The sequence below is a fragment of the Onychostruthus taczanowskii genome, unplaced genomic scaffold (assembly GCF_017590055.1).
Source record: "Onychostruthus taczanowskii isolate IOZ18803 unplaced genomic scaffold, ASM1759005v1 scaffold113, whole genome shotgun sequence".
Classification (NCBI taxonomy): Eukaryota; Metazoa; Chordata; class Aves; order Passeriformes; family Passeridae; genus Onychostruthus; species Onychostruthus taczanowskii.
In genome coordinates, this window is record NW_024497963.1 from 1,859,286 (window position 1) to 1,875,354 (window position 16,069).

Sequence of the window (16,069 nt, forward strand, 5' to 3'; positions counted from 1 at the left end):
AATTATTTATGGCTAGATCGTGATTTCCAGCCGCACTCTTGCCTTTAAGGATGGGACAAAATTCCTCCAAACTAAGAAAGCTCTGAAAGAGGTATTCTGTTTCCCAGCTCCATTACAGCATTTTAATATTACAGCACATTCCCATTACTGAAACTGTTGGCTTGAGAGTGGTGGAAACTTCTCCACCTTCATTTTTACCAACAAGATGTCAGTAGCAGTTAAGTAATTCACAGGAAAAGAGATGGAGATCTACAAATACAAATTCCTGTGGAAATACTATTATCCACACTGAGAAAATCATGCTTTTCTTGAGGATGTTTGTAACACCATTAGGTTTTGGGTGGACTGCCTCCTGAAGCTGCTGGTGTATCCACACTTAGAGTGGAAGGCCCTGCACAAAGGATATCCCAGTATTTCTGTATTACAGTTCTCCCAGTACAGATAAAACCTAAAGCTTTCACCCCTCTCTGACCCCTCCAGAACTGACATAAGCAGGTTGACCTGCATGAGGTCTCCCTAGGATAATTGGAAAAGGGAGAAATTTGGTGAGAAAGGCCAACAAGAAAATGTCTCCAAAGATGTGGAAAAGGAGTCTGAGTGCAAAATGTAAGTACTCCACTCCATATAAGACTCAAATACTAAAATGCCACAAGAGTAGCTTAAATTAATTCTAGAGTACCCTTCTAAGGGAAGAGTTCCTAAACCATGACATTCACTGCAACATAACAGAGTGTAAAATCCTGAAATTCATGTGATCAAGGAAATTATTTCATGCAATACCAAATTAATTAAGACTCTGAATTTCCAGTCTCCTAATTTTCATTTTTGTAATAATTTAATTTCATGTAAGAACCCTTCTGCTCATCTTGTGCCCATATTATGATAGTATCACAAAGCTTTATTATTCTGCATGAATCTGAAAGGTCTGCAATACCTTTCACAGTATTTGTTTTTAGAAGTATTTTAAATGGCATCAATAATTTGCATCAGTTTACATCTCACATTTTCTGTAATCACCATTACAGATGTTGTATACAAAAGATTTTAAAGTGTGTTCAAACAGTTTTGATTCAGTCTTTTGACTGCACACATGCCTACAACTCCATTCTGCTCTGCTGAACAATGCACTATTGTGAGGTGTAGGATGCAGTCCCACAGATATGATTCAGGTATTAATTTAAACCTCTCGGGCACTCTTCAGGTTCTTTCCCAGCCAAACTACTAAATTATGCAATCAATTTCTATATTGGAAAAGTACCTCAACTGTAAAGTGCTGTGGTGTATGAAAACCAGATCCATGAAATTACACTGTGACAATTTACAGGAACATAATGATTTTAGCAAATCTGCCCAGCTCTGTGGACTGCAGGTGATCCCCATGGGTGTTTGTCAGTGAGAATTTGTGCACAGCTCCAGTGGGAATCCCAAAGCCATACCAGAGCTGTTTGGGTGTGGTCACAAGAGCTGCCTGAAAATTGGCAGGAGGATGGGAATTGAATTGGTTGGATATTATTTGCAAGAGGAGGATTTCACAAACTCACACAGGTAACAAGATTTCCACACACAACAGCCTCATGCTGTATTCCTCACTTGCCCTTAAATTTCTGGTAACGTGGGTCACCTTTAAATCACCAGAAACTGAGACATTTCCCTCAATGTTCATAAGATGTCAATCATTGTAATTTCATTTTAGAGTCCAGTCAGTGCTTCACAGATCCACATCCTTGTTCTAATCTAATTTTCAGAAATGTCATTCTTTGTCATTTTCAAAATTTTGCTATCCAAAATTATCTATCAAGCTTCTGAACAAAACAAACATCAATTCCTACACAAATCTGGAATAGGAAAAGTGATATAAATATATCACATATAAAATAACATACACATATTTATGAAAATATATAAACATCTGAAATATGTTTCAGGAATTCAGAAAGGAATCATTATTCTGAATTCCTGTATATTTTTAGAGGTTAACAATGAACAGGGACTAATCCTTAAATAATTCTGTGTGGTGTAGCATTGAAAATAGATGATATTATTTCTCTTCTGATTCCACATTCATACAAAATGCTGTGATATCAAATACAGCTACCTGGACATTTGTGCACTGTTGTGTGGCTTATTTATACTCCTGTCATTCCATCAATGTAACTCTGAGAGAGTTTTCTCTTTGCCCTAACTGGATTACTACTGATGCAATGGAATTAAATCTAGTGTGAACATGATCCAGCTCTGGTACCAAGTATGACTTGGTTGCATCAAATCTAACTTCATTAGAACAGACAGTTCACTCTGAAGGAAAGTTCTAAATGCTACAGCAGCTGACACACTTCATGTTGAAGAGATTCTGTTTGAAGCTCCTAGAAATCCTTATCAATCACTCCAGGGCACCAAACTGAACCATTTCTACTACTGGACACTCTCCTGTCACACCAGGAGAGCAAGGGGGAGCTTTTGCATAAATGCAAAGAACAGTGTGCAGCATTCAGCAAGAAAAGCAGGGACCAAAGCAGGAAGACCAAAATAAATACATATGTCCTCTAACTGAGACTCTGCATTCTTGTGCTGAACTGCTTAACAAAGGAAAATATCCAAGCAATTTTATTTAGGAAAATGAACTGAGAAACAACAAAAAAGGTTGACAAAACACTCTGCTACGGATCTGCAAAAATTGGCTTGACTGAGGGTAATAAAGACTATGTTAACTAACTCACATTCTCCTATAACATAGTATATGAAGTATGGATATTATACTGCAGCACTGTATAGATGAGAGGCTTCTTTACAGCCTCATATAAACTGTGTCATATTTTCTCTGTTTTTTATTACTGCAGTTTAAATGCTGCTTTTACTGTGTGCAATGAGGAATACATGTTTCTATGTCTGCTGAATTTGTGTATGAAATAAAACAGGGAAATCCTTCTTTTCTGGTAAGCTGCAGTGAGTTGAGTACTTGGGAAAGATGCTGGTCAGTTAACACTTTTAATCTACCTTGAAATGCTTATTATAATGAATAGTATTTACAGAGATAAGATATTAATTAGAGGCAAATTAAAAAAATGTTTCATGAGTTAGCACACAATTCCAGGATTCAGCAACTTTCATTTGACTCATGAAATATAAAAGAATGCAAAAAACATGAAAGACATCTGTCCTTATCATCCTGGACAATATGATCTCAGTAGAAGTCTTAATAGCTTTTAAGATCTTTTTCTCCTTCTCGTAGGCTTGTAAAAATGTCTGTATGGTGCTTCCTAAAATTTAAAAGTGTAAAATGTAAAAATGTCTGTACGGTGCTTCCTTACTTCTGCAAGTATTTGATAAACTGTAGCATCCCAAAATAAATGAAGTTGGGCTGGAGATGTTGAGCTACTCCAGCAGTCTGCAGCCAGGCTCTGCTTTCTGGTGTCAGGACACAGAGCTGTCTCCCAGCCACGGACTGCTCGTACAGGACACGGGAGGAAGCCTTGCAAACATTTCCACACACCTTGTTTCCCTGCAGAAATGGACCGTGCTCGTTTTCTACCCTAGGAACATGAATAAAAATACTGCCTTTCCACATCTGTGTCTTACTTTGGGTTATTGCAGTGTCTTTCTTGATAGGTGACCCCCGCTCCGCAGGTGCGAGTGCACTCGGACCACTGGGACCAGGCAGACCACTGGCCATGGACAGGCTTGGGCCCGTGCTCGCCGTACCGCACACACTGCCCTCTGCGACACCACTGCAAAACAGGGACACAAAACACAGTCAGCAGCACCTGGGAGGTGCAAAAAAAAGGAAAAAAAAACCCCAAAATTTAAAAGCCCCAGTGCTTGATTCTAATGCGGTCACCCACTGAACTCAACGAACAGCTCGCAGTGGGAAAGGACTCTGGAGTGGGACATCGATCCATACCGTGGCATACATAAGTAATGTTCTAATATTTGTCCAAGTTTTGAGCTGAAGATCCCTGAGGTAGCAAATTTTCAAAACTGTTCTCTTGAAGAGTGCTTTTTTGTCTCACTCTTCCCCCAAAAATCCACGTTACTTTGTGACCCTGAGCTTCAGAGCCTCAACACTTCCCGTGTAATTTACACACAGCCTCCTAGAATTCTGCTAACATGTCTCCCTTTTATGATTCAATTAGGAAATGCTGCACAAAGAGAAAAAGCAAAATAGAACACTCGTCAGTAACTTCAAAATCAATACAATGTTCTGCTGGAAGAAACCTTATAGGTAAAAAAAAATATTTTGCATAACTACAGATGAGAGTAAATTAGAAGGTTCAACTCAAATAAATGCAAAAAATGAGGGTAAATACAAATAAATGAGTGTAAATTAGAAGGTTTGACTCAAAAAAGCTCTTTTAGTGGTGATCTCTGATGAAAATATGGCCTTAGTACAGCAAATAGTATGGCTTAAGGTATGCTCATATCAGAGTGGAATTGGAAACGGTGATCTAACTCCTGTTATAATTCATGTGTTTTCTTACTGATTTAGATTTGCCAGAGATGTCTGATCCCACAGCTCCTTGGGAGAGGCTCCAGGCCCTGCCATCAGACAGGCAGCATTGGGAGGGCACATCCTGAGTATGCATCACAGTGGAATAATTTACAAAGCAATCTCAAGGTCTAGGATGGCAAATCTGGAGGGATCTGACTGAAATTTTCATGGGACCTTTTATTTGACCAAAAACAGTCTAAACTCAAGACAGGATGACAATATTTTATTTATAAAACAACTTACCATACTTATACCACACGCTGTTCCTTCTGCTGCAGGCATGAACTTTGTCTCACACCTGTGACCCACTTTGTGACACCAAAGGGATTTGCAGATATCCTGAAAAGGAAACAGTACTCACTACAGTGCTCATAATTTCCATTATTTCCTGGTATTTAAAAAGAGTAACCAATGAAAAATGCTTTGCTACCTTAAAAGACGTATAAATAAACTTTTCTGAATTTGGAAAAGCCTGGGTTAAAGTTTCCTAGCACAGATGTTCCCTATATATTGCCTTCTTGTTTATGCACCATTTCACTATATATTTCTTAAAATTATATTGAGTGTGAGATTATAATAGAACACAAACAGTGTTAAAAAGTTCATGGCTAAAATTTCATCGTGTCTGCAGGGACTATAATACTGTGAAGAGACAAGATTTTTCTAAACCACAGAAGATATCTGGAAAGGCAGTCTGTGCACAGTGCTGTTCACTCCCTCTTCCTTGTCTATTAGCTGTGGAAGAAACACAGCTGCCACCACTTGAATAATGTGGTTGGTGTATAATAAATCAAAATACTCCAGGATAAAAACAGGAGTAAAAGAAATTACCATGCGTTTTTTCAGAATGAGTACTCCAGCTTATTTTAAAAAATGCCTTCTCTGAAGAGACCAGTAAGGAGTGTAACAGTCATTAAAACAATAGGTTAATCTAAATTAATCATTCATCATGAAGTCAAGAGTATGAGTTACATTTCATTGCTCTAAAATAACCCCATAGATCTCTCCCAGACTTTTTGCTGTCATAAAAGTAAAACACAAGAAACTGAGTCCTTCTTACCCCACGCAAGCTTTGATCAAAACTCTACTGCCTGCTAATTTCCCTTAGCACAGCAGGCAAGGGTTCATGGCTCATGTGGATTCAAGTGCCCCCCTTATGACTCCTGGAAGAAACACATTTCCTTCTGAAACTCCCCTGGGACTGGGATATTCCTCAAAAGAGGCCAGTACCTTCAAAGCAAATTGCCAAGCCAGATAAGGCAGAGAAATAGCCCAGGCCCCAGAAGAGCCCTGTACTTCTTGTATTTTTTCAGTGTACTGCAGTTCTCTCATGCCATTGTAACTTCCCAAAAGTGCATCAATAGGTACCTTTACAAAGCTGAGGTTGCACAGTTTTGCTTTCATTCCAAATTGCCATTTGCACTGGGTATCAGCATCATAGATCTGCCCTGGCAGTTTGTCAGGGTATTTATACTGTCCTGTTTGCTTAGGTTCATCAATCAGGCAGGCAGCTTGAGCTGTACTATAATGAGAAGGTAAATTAATCATGACTATGATCTTGACATCAGAATATTTTAATTTGCTACAGATCAGCACAAATACATAATATGGTATACAGTACCTTTAATTAGTTTTAGAGGTATGCTCTGAAACAAGAATATCTATGTGCAGGAACCAAAAGTTCTTGACATCTTGTTGGTAGCCTGACCTGCAAAGTTTTAAGGAAGCAGGAATTTCCAGGCTTTGGGACTATTGTGACAAGAAGAAAGAATGATGTCAAATTCCTTGCCTCCCTGTATTCCTGGATAACCAAGAGCAAGCTGACCTCCTCTGCTTCTTTGTCATCAGTGGATTCCCCAAATCAGGAACCAGCAGAAGCATCAGGCACAGTGTCCCATTGCAGCATCTGCCCTGCGTGGAGCTGCCAGGAGGCTGTTGCAGGTGTGTGCTTTGGGCTATGCAGAGCACAGCTCCCAGCTCCACCTTTTCCCCTTCACCTCTGCCTGACAACCCCTGGGGACAGAAGGTCACTCCATGCTGGATTTGCCTCCCAAGTGTCAGTCTCTGGGACCATATGGCAGGATGGAGGGCTCATGTGACTTTTTAGCTTGCAGTTTTCTTCTGTACACAAAGTACATTTCATCACTGGGGCATCAAAAAAACCCCAGAACTCCATTACCTTTTCTGGCTGCTACTCAAAGATATTAACTGGGAATTCAAGGACCAGATCCCCATAACTACCGAGGTGCCTGCTTCTCACTCCAAGGAATTAATATCTAAAATGCCTGTGTTCTCTTGCTCTAAATACAACCTGCACATTTTTTAGTATTTCTGTATTGTCTACCCATGAATGACAAAAAATAAATAAGGGAAAGATTAATGTAATCATGAATTAAACAGTGATTAAAGAACAGTTCCTCTAAAGGCATCACCGAGTAATGACAACACACTGGAAAAAAACCCTGACAACCTTCCCTTTCTGCTTTTTTGTTTCTCCCAGAAACAGGATGTGAAAAATGTAAAATGGCCTTTACTCGTGACATGAGCTAGATCAAGAGAGAAACTCCAGTGAGAAAGGCCGCTGATGTTAATTTACATTTTGTCATGACTTTGGTACCACTGTGTCTGCCCTCTTTTGTGTACGCTTCCTACTCATTCTCTAATAAACCCAGCTGCTGACAGGAATGCCTGGGAAAGAATGATATGCCAGTCATTACTGCAGGGTATTCCTGGAGGGTGAAACTCCTGCTTTTGAAAGAAGGCAGGACAAAAAGCCCTTCCAGGCCACACCACCTCAATGCTGCAGCAGCCCGAGCGTGTGGGCTCACACACTGCAAGGGCTTGAGCACATTGTAAAGGAGGAGAATTTCACACTCCGGTAATTTCTATGCTGTTCAAGAATTCAAGCCCAGTTACTAAAGCTGCATTCCCTGGCACCGGCCCAGATTTACACTGACTTACCTGAGAAATTTGTTGAGATACTGCCTGCTGCACACAGACCAAGAAAACACTCCATTGTTTCCAGTGAGTGTGGGAGACATAATATTTCCCTCAGCTTTTCTACAAGCATTTCCTTCTCCATCGTGAATCATCCCAAAGCTGAAAAGAGAACCAGGTGGGAGAGAGAAAGTCTAGATTAAACAGAAGCAAGAAAAAATATGGGGGAAAAGAAACACTTTCTGGGTAACAGCTCTATGCTTGAACTCCACAGGGAAGGTGGAGTTTATCCCTTTCATTCCAAAGGGATGAAAACTTCTGCACCATACAAGTTAGCATTGGTATTCTCGGGTTCCCTACTGTCGGGATGACCTGAGAGTCCCTTTTTCCTAGCCTGATGGTCAAAGAAAGAGTTGGGATTCTTCGGCTCTGGTTCACAAGGGTGTTTATTATCTATGATCTAAAATATTTTCTCTCAGACCCGCAGAGGTCTGCTCTGCAGGTCTGTCAAGGGCACACTGCCCGCCCCTGGGCTGGTGTCTACATTTTCTACTATGAGTTACGTGCACTTTATTTATCATTATTTTCCAATACCTATCCCCTATGTTAGACTATTTACTTCTATTTCTAAACCAATCCAAATGTGCCACCATCACCAAGAAGATGGAGGCCAGGAAGAAGAAGAAAGAAGGACAGGATAATGCCCAAATCCCTCCATCTTGCCTCCTAGATCCCTATAGTAAAACCCCCAAAATTCCACTTTTCACCCTGTGATTAATTCATTATCACTCTACTTAAACTTCTGTGACTTGTGATTCTTTATACAAGGTCAGTAATTTGTTCCATGGGTTAGGATCGAAATCCCAAGTGTCTTTGGCTTCCTGCCAGGACCCCCCAGCCCCCTGCCAGGGGCACACATCACCCAGGGCACCCAGAGGGATGTCCTGGGTTCCAACAGGTATAAGTTCCAATTAGCAGCAATTTTTGTCATCACACACTGATGGGAAAGGATGGTCAGGCTCCAAGGAAGAGCCACACTGGTGCTGCACAGGGAGCCAGTGGCAGGGCACTGCACAGAGGAGCTGCAGCTTGTGCCCAAGGTCTCCCAGTTTACCCATTTCCCACGCCCAAAGCACAACAGTTCCGTGGTGAGGTGGATGGATGTCACGGATCTTGTGTTCAGCCACACTTGTCCTTTCCTAGGGATCTGTCAGCCTAAACCTGCAAAGCAGTGTGAGCCTGTCTCTGCCCAGGGACAATGCCTGTTAACAGGAACGCTGTGGAGATGACAATCCAGGGAAGCACCACCCAAGGAATGTACTTTACACACCAGAACTGCCTTCCTGATCGGAGGGAAGAGGTACAGAGCTCCATCTGTAGCAAAGGAAATGGGTGGGAATGAATAGAATACAGAAGTATGAATATAAAAATATTATTATTATTTTTCCTAATTTTGGCCACTAACTTGCTACATTATCTCAGGAAAATCACATTGATCTCCTCACCTTTGTTATACAGTGTCATTTTGTCTAGACTGGAACCGTTTAATGGGAATAATGCCTCTTACTGGGAAAACTGCCTCTTATGGGGTGTTTTGCTCAGTCTGAGCATCAGGAGGCCCTGCTTTCACTAGGAGAGGTGAGGATGATATAAAAAATAAAAAGCAATAATAAAAAATCACATTATAATTACAAATTATAGGGATTTTATTGATATAATAAAGCTAATTTTTAGAGGTTTTCCTTTTCCTGTTCTGATTTTACTGACTGTATGGGCCATCTGTGAATTTCAATGTGTTTGGGATAGAAACTTCATCATCTGTTACTTCAATACTGTAGAACACTGGTGACTTTATAAATGTAATCTGTGCATGTGCAGGGAATATCTCATTTACTGGACTCAAGCCTCTACTGCTATAAATCATTACAGGCTCATCAGAGTTACTGCATGTGTTGCCACCAGCTGAGGCTCCAAACTTCCTAAAATATATGGCTCTTCCTATAAATGGACAAAAAAAAGTACCAACTGAGCCAGTGTTTTGGAACCCTTCATAAAATACTGTGTTCCCTGCACTGCAGCCAGAGAATCCCCAGTTTATATCCCACTGACACAACGGGCTCTGAACACCCAGAGGAGCTGTTAAGGTTTCAGGTAAAAACACAAACTTTAGAAAATCATTAAAATGTCTAACAAAACAGTAAAATGTCTAACCACTGAAGCTTTAAGTGGATCACAGAGTGTGATATTCCCCCCTGTGAAACCTTTGGTTAATACATCCACAGTGGACCTCAGCACCTCCAAAGCTGTCACTGTTTTTTTCCTTCCAAGAATCTCTCTATCACAGAAACAAACTTCTGTTGTTTTACATCACATATTAGGTAGTCTCAGGACCATAAACATGACAAATGATCATAAAGATATCTTGTGTCTGGCCCAGGCTTTTCCCAAGAGATAAGAAGCATTTTATTAGGAGCATGGAAGTATACCAAGGAAAGGTTGAATAATATGTGAATCAAAGGCAGTGGTGAAAAAGAAAAAAAAATAAATTCCAATTTGAATCTCTCAAAGCAAACAAGAAAAAATAAACAGGGAGGAGAACATCAAGAGACTAAATGGGATAATTCTTGAAAAATAAGCTATGGGCCTGATTCTCTCCTAATACTGATGGAAGGGCATTAAAAATGTACTGAGGTCAGTGAAACTGCATTAGTTTGACAGGAGGATCACACAATATTCATATTACATATCTGGTTCTTTGAATGCTTTGGCACAATTCCCATGGGCCTCAGTGGCAGCTGGATTACTCTTTAATTCCTTGCTTCCCTTCAGATGTACAGAAACCTGTGAAAGGGTCACTCGTGTAGACATTAGGTCATAGTGTGCACTGCAGAGCACATCAGTGCAATGAAAACTGAATAGTCCTGAAGCAGTCAGGCAGAATGGGAAGGCTTCGTGCCTTGACCAATCAGCAGAATACAGCACCACTGCTTTCCAAAGGTTTTCTGTGCATTAATGTTGCTGAAAAATAAAGACCTTTTAACTAAGCCTTGATGTTAGGTTTGTCCCACACAGAGAAACTCTGCTTCTCTACTGCCAGTGGTGAGACTCCAGCTTGAACTGTGCTAAATTGGAAATCAAAACCATGCACAAAGTTGCGGAAAAGTAACTCAAAATTATTGGGAGAAAAAGCAGCAGAACAAAACCTGATCACCTTGTTTAGATTTAATTCAGCAATCTTAAGAATAGCTGAAGCTCCACAAAAGATTATTACTGGTTTTGTATGAGAGACAAAAGGTTCTAAGAAAATTACAGTCTTTCTACAATAGAAAAGAAATGGAAATCCAATGGACATAAATACAGAAAGGCAGAAACCATTACAAAGGTGGGTTTTACCCAAATCACTCATTAAACAGGTAGAGAGAACAAAGGACTGGTTCAAAGTTTTTTATGAAACACTGGGTCTTCTGGGAAGAGGAGACCTCCAAGAGACTCAGAGAGCAGAGAGATCACCTCTCCAGTGAAGCTGCAGTAACCTGCAGCAACCTCTTTCTTTTTTGGAGCAACCACAGGGACACCAGAATGGATTTGCCTACCAGAATATGGGAGCAGTGTGGGAATCTCAAAGGTTTTAAGGGCTTGTTCTGAGCTCAGCAGAACACCACTGGTGACCAGTCACCAGCTGGATGGAATCCTGGTCACTACCACTCCTTGGGCTTCCAAATGATTTATATTTAGAATGTGCCAATCCAAATGACCTATATTTAACTGATTTATATTAAATAGGCTATGTTTCCATTCACTTACATATTTGTTCACAGAAGAAGAAACTTACTTGTGTCCAGATTCATGAGCAATTGTAAAAGCCAGCCCAAGGCCTGTGTCTTCGTTAATGGTGCAGCTGCGGTATTTGCTGCACATGCCACTGATGGGTGCAAATCCTGAAAGAAGGAAGCAGTAAAATAGCTTGTTCCTCTACACAATTCCAAATTCACATATCATCTGCACTGGTCCTAATAAGCCAGCTTGTTTTGGCACATGGAGACACTTGTCTACTCCATCAGGTTTATCATGGTGGAATTATAGCAGACTTTTATTTGACAATAAAGGAACTCCTATATAAAAAGTATAAATCAAACCTAACCTCTCCAAATACACTTTATTTGTAAAGATTATTCTCCCCCTCATGCCTTTACGGCTCTCCAATTAGGGAAGAATCCCATTCAAAAAAGGCAAGCAGTCACAAAAAGAAAATAAAAATAGAGTGGCTCAGAAATATTCTCAAAATCAAAAATATTCCTTGAAGAGGTGACAATCCCAAAATAATACTGTCCTGTCCTCTTCAAGAAGACTAACAACAAGACACACAATGTGCAAAAAGGGACTTTTATTTGTAACCAGTTCAGCTCTGGCTGTGGGCACGCCCAGGTTTCCCAGCCATGTTCTGGTGTCACACTAAAGTGTCACAGGGCTCGTTCTGGTGTCACACTAAAGTGTCACAAGGGCTCGTTCTGGTGTCACACTGAAGTGTCACAGGGCTCGTTCTGGTGTCATACCTAAAGTGTCACAGGGCTCGTTCTTCCACGAGCAGATGTCAAAGCCCGTCAGAAGGATGGCGTGGTCGTGGCGCTTCCCGTTCTTCCCAACCAGGGCAGACTGCCACTGGCAGAAGCTGTTCAGGGACTGGTCAGCGTGGTGGTTGATCAACAACCCGCCCTGCAGGGAGGGATGGACACTCAGACACACAGACAAGGTGTTTCCAGCAGGGCGTGAGAAAGGAGATTGAAAGACTGAGAGTTGCTTAGGGAAAAGAGAGTTAATATTTCATATTTATTCCACATCAGCTTATGTGTTCCCATGCTAACTGTCTGTGATGGCTGAGTCAGCTGATGAGAGAATCTCCTACAACTGTAAAACAAAACTGGGCCTCTCCCCAGAAACACAGACATTTCCAAAGCTGGTGGCTGGAATTAGTGTGCAAGTATATTTGATTCCTGAGAATGCTGAACACCAAGCCACATTCAATATTGTGATTATAATGTATTGTAATAGCTGGGGAGGAAGAGTGTTATCCAAGTAGATCAGCCCTTCACAAGTTTCTTTTCAGCAAAAGAGATTTTTGTCTTTTTTTGTCTCAGCACCCTTGACACAAGAATTGGCTCTGCTCCCACCTTTTTTTTACATGTTTTCTTCAGTTTGGGACTTCTGACTCCTTACCACTTTTGATCACCACACCTTGGAAAGCCCAGTTCAAAATTGTTCCATTTATTTAAATACTTATTAAATAGATTTCTCATTCCAGCCATTTCTCCTCAAGAAAATGTTAAAAAATGTTAGGTTTTATCTTACTGGAAGCATTTCAATGTTTCTAAAGAATATTTATATGAAATGAAGAATTTAGAATAAAAACCCAAGAAGCAGTGAAAAGCAGAAAGTGTCATTTTGGAGATTTTGGCAGTTTTAATCTTCTTCTCACACTCCATGCCTTAAGAAACCTCCCTGCACATAACGTGGGAGCACCCAGTGCTCCCAGAGAACAGCAACAAATGAAATAGCTCAGACAAAAATTACAGGCACAACTTACAGGCTCTTGTTCCAAAAGAAGCAGGCTCACAACAATAATGTTTATATCACTTCCAATTGTTCCATCCTTAAACAGACTAGAGACCTGCAATGATTATTAGAGAGGAAATATCACTACATGCATAATCCCTTTTTAATAGATTAAACATATGTACTGAGTTATTGCCTTGGACTTCAATTTTCAGTACTAACTTATGGAGTTAGATACCTTGCAGGATTAACCCAAAAGAGCTCAAACCAGAAGAATTATGTCCCAAACTACACTTAGTCAAAACCCTTCTATTGACTTCAATGGGCTTTGATCTGTCCTTGCTCTCCTGGATCAAGTGTAATTAGGGCCAGAGCTCAAGCTGAAGTTTTTCAGTACAAAAGTAAAGAGCAAGGCCATGCAGGAAAACATATTTCTAGTCAAATGATATCAATTTTATAGAAATATATTTGTGCTTTCTCAAATAAGTGTTTCTAGAAGACGTGAGATGAAACAGATAAAGCTTCATGACATTAAAGGAAAGTTTCAATTTCAGAGTATCTGCCTTTTTTGTACTACACAGGAAGTATTTTAAAATTTAACATTTTAAATACGTTCCAATTATTTTTCTTTACTCCACAGTACTGTTGCCAGAGCTGTGATGTTCTAAAAATGTATATTTAAAGGCTTTTTGATAAAAGTACTACATTAAATAAGGTCTGAAGAAAGGCTTGCATAAGGTGTCTCTGCTCTTTTTGTTATCAGCATTTGTCTAATGAAAGATCCTACTCTGACACAACAATATTGCCCAGAGAAAAGACACTTCAGTGGCACCACACCTTACCATGTTCATGACTGTTAAGATATATGTTGTTACATTTTCCTTGCCATGTTTCTCCAACATTTTTTTATCTGCCACAACAAGGGTTTCCACATTTAGACTCCCATTTTTCTGAATTTTAGCAGATGATCTTTTGAACCTTGCAGAAGTGCCGTACTCATCTGAGCGAATGTAAGTCTCTTCTGTGGGTGGCTGGGGTGCATCTAAAAGGAAATAAAACTGTTTTGGAAAGAGTTCAGATCACCCATGAACAGTTTCATCAGAAAATGAAGTATCACAGGTTTAAAGCCTTAGATTATTTTATAGCATGTGATTTAATACTTCTGGCTAAGTTCTTCCATATTTATTAAAAAAGACCTGATTCATTCCTGAGGGAAGGACTGCTACAGAGACAGAAGGAAATGGGAGAACCACATTCGTATTCAATAAGCACTTTAAAATAAGGAATTAATCTAATAAAATGGTAGCATCTGTGCAAAAAAATACAACAGAAATTTTAACAGAGTATCTGCATTTTTCCTGTCCTTTTGATAACTTCCTGAGGTGTTTGGCATGTGCTACTTACATAGCAGTTGGCAAAAAAGTCCTTTCCACAACAGATGTCCAAGGGCAGTACAGAAATCAGATACACACCACAAGTAAATTCCTGCCAGCCTGATATTGGGACTGACACTGGCCTTCCGTGCCAAACTGCCAGCGAGATTATTCCTGCTGGGAATGTATTCATTGAGTCAGGCAACACCATGGAGGGCTTGACAACAGGCAGTGCACATCCCAATTCTAGAGAGCATTTTCTCCCTCTGTACTGGTGCACCACAGGCTGTGGCACAGCTGGAGAGTGGTTGCTACTCCAGTTCTTCACGGAAGCAGAAATCGGGAAGAGAAATCCATCTCCCACATCCTACAGTGCTCCTGCTATCCACAGGTTCTTCTGCATAAACCTACACTGCCTTTGCATCAAAAATTAACTCAAAGGCCACTTTAACAAACTCTTTGGATAATAATGGGGGTTTTTTGACACAAGTGAGGGAGCCTCAGGTAATGAAAAAAATCCTGCCTGTTCCTCATCAGAAATTTATTCCAAAGAGCTAAACCAGACCCTACTTTCTACCCTGCCAAACTGGGGAATCAAGCACATCACAGAATGCACAACAGTGGTCTGCCTTCAAGAACTCAGCATTCTGACGTGCATTTAACATACAAAGGACCAGGTTATGGTGATTTTCAAGTGTCTCACTCATTATACACAACCATCCTTTACAAGCTCAAAGAAATTTTCTATTCTGGAAGCACATCAAGACACAAGGACAGGCCTCACCCAAGAGGGAAGTGCTCAGTTCAAAGCACATCAGGCACTGTTTTGAAGGCAATACAGCTCCAGTGCTCTGGACACATATGTCCATGAGCAGAGAAGTTTTGCTCTTGAGTTTACTTCACTGCTACTCAGAAAACCTAAGCAGCAGCAGTTTCATGCATGTTTTACTGACTATATAGTCCAGTTAACTCTCATGATCTAAAAGCATTTAGGTTGTGACAAAGTTTGGAAGATGATCAACTGGCTTTTCTTGTGCTTACAAAGTCCCTGCACATGAAATTTTAAAAGATGGCATGTACAAGTTGATGGGACAATTTATTTTTACGACACCCAAGTGGCAATGTGCTCTTTCCTCTTACTGCTCAGCAAGTTTGATTTTGTTCTTAGGTTAAGATAAAGTAACCCTGACTAGGCAGGGTTAATAGCAGAGGACCACCTTTTGTCAGCCTGAATTCTCCATCCCTTTGTTCATTTGAACTGAAACTCTATTCCAGGTGACCAGATTGGATTTCACTGAAAATTTCAAATTTCTATGACTCCAGATCTCAGAATAAGGACCAGGGAAAAAATGTAAAAACTTAAAAAGAGAAAAAAAAGAGAATAAAAAAAGTACTAAATACTCATATAAAAGGGTTCCCTTTACTGGAGTAATTTCTTCTGCATCCTGTATTTTCCTCTACTCATTTAAACAATGACATGTGATTTTATTTGTATTTCATTCACTGAACATGAGATTGATTTCTTCTATAAATTAACTATGACTGGGTCTGGAAATAAGTTGTTATTTTTTAGAACTCCTTCCTTACTCTAAAAAGGTTACAGGTATGAACTGCACAAAGTGAAAGACCCCAGGGTGTGAAAAGAAGAAGTTCTGTGGGTAAGGTACTTAAATGCCATCTTGCTGAATGAGACCCTGAGTGTGTCTGACATCAAGTTCCTAAA

At 40.2% G+C, this 16,069-nt stretch overlaps 1 protein-coding gene across 3 annotated transcripts in view; it reads right to left on the reverse strand.

Annotated features, from left to right (window-relative positions):
• The window catches only part of ADAMTS18 (ADAM metallopeptidase with thrombospondin type 1 motif 18), a 78,195-nt gene that overhangs the window by 32,145 nt on the left and 29,981 nt on the right, over positions 1 to 16,069 (reverse strand). For all 3 annotated transcript variants that reach the window (XM_041426547.1, XM_041426564.1, XM_041426556.1), the window contains exons 5-12: positions 13,816 to 14,015; positions 13,005 to 13,088; positions 11,977 to 12,136; positions 11,256 to 11,361; positions 7,448 to 7,585; positions 5,855 to 6,008; positions 4,730 to 4,825; positions 3,577 to 3,725 (exon numbers count right to left, since the gene is read on the reverse strand). In XM_041426547.1, coding sequence (XP_041282481.1) covers positions 3,577 to 3,725; positions 4,730 to 4,825; positions 5,855 to 6,008; positions 7,448 to 7,585; positions 11,256 to 11,361; positions 11,977 to 12,136; positions 13,005 to 13,088; positions 13,816 to 14,015 — 1,087 coding nt within the window. The remainder of the gene's footprint in view (positions 1 to 3,576; positions 3,726 to 4,729; positions 4,826 to 5,854; positions 6,009 to 7,447; positions 7,586 to 11,255; positions 11,362 to 11,976; positions 12,137 to 13,004; positions 13,089 to 13,815; positions 14,016 to 16,069) is intronic.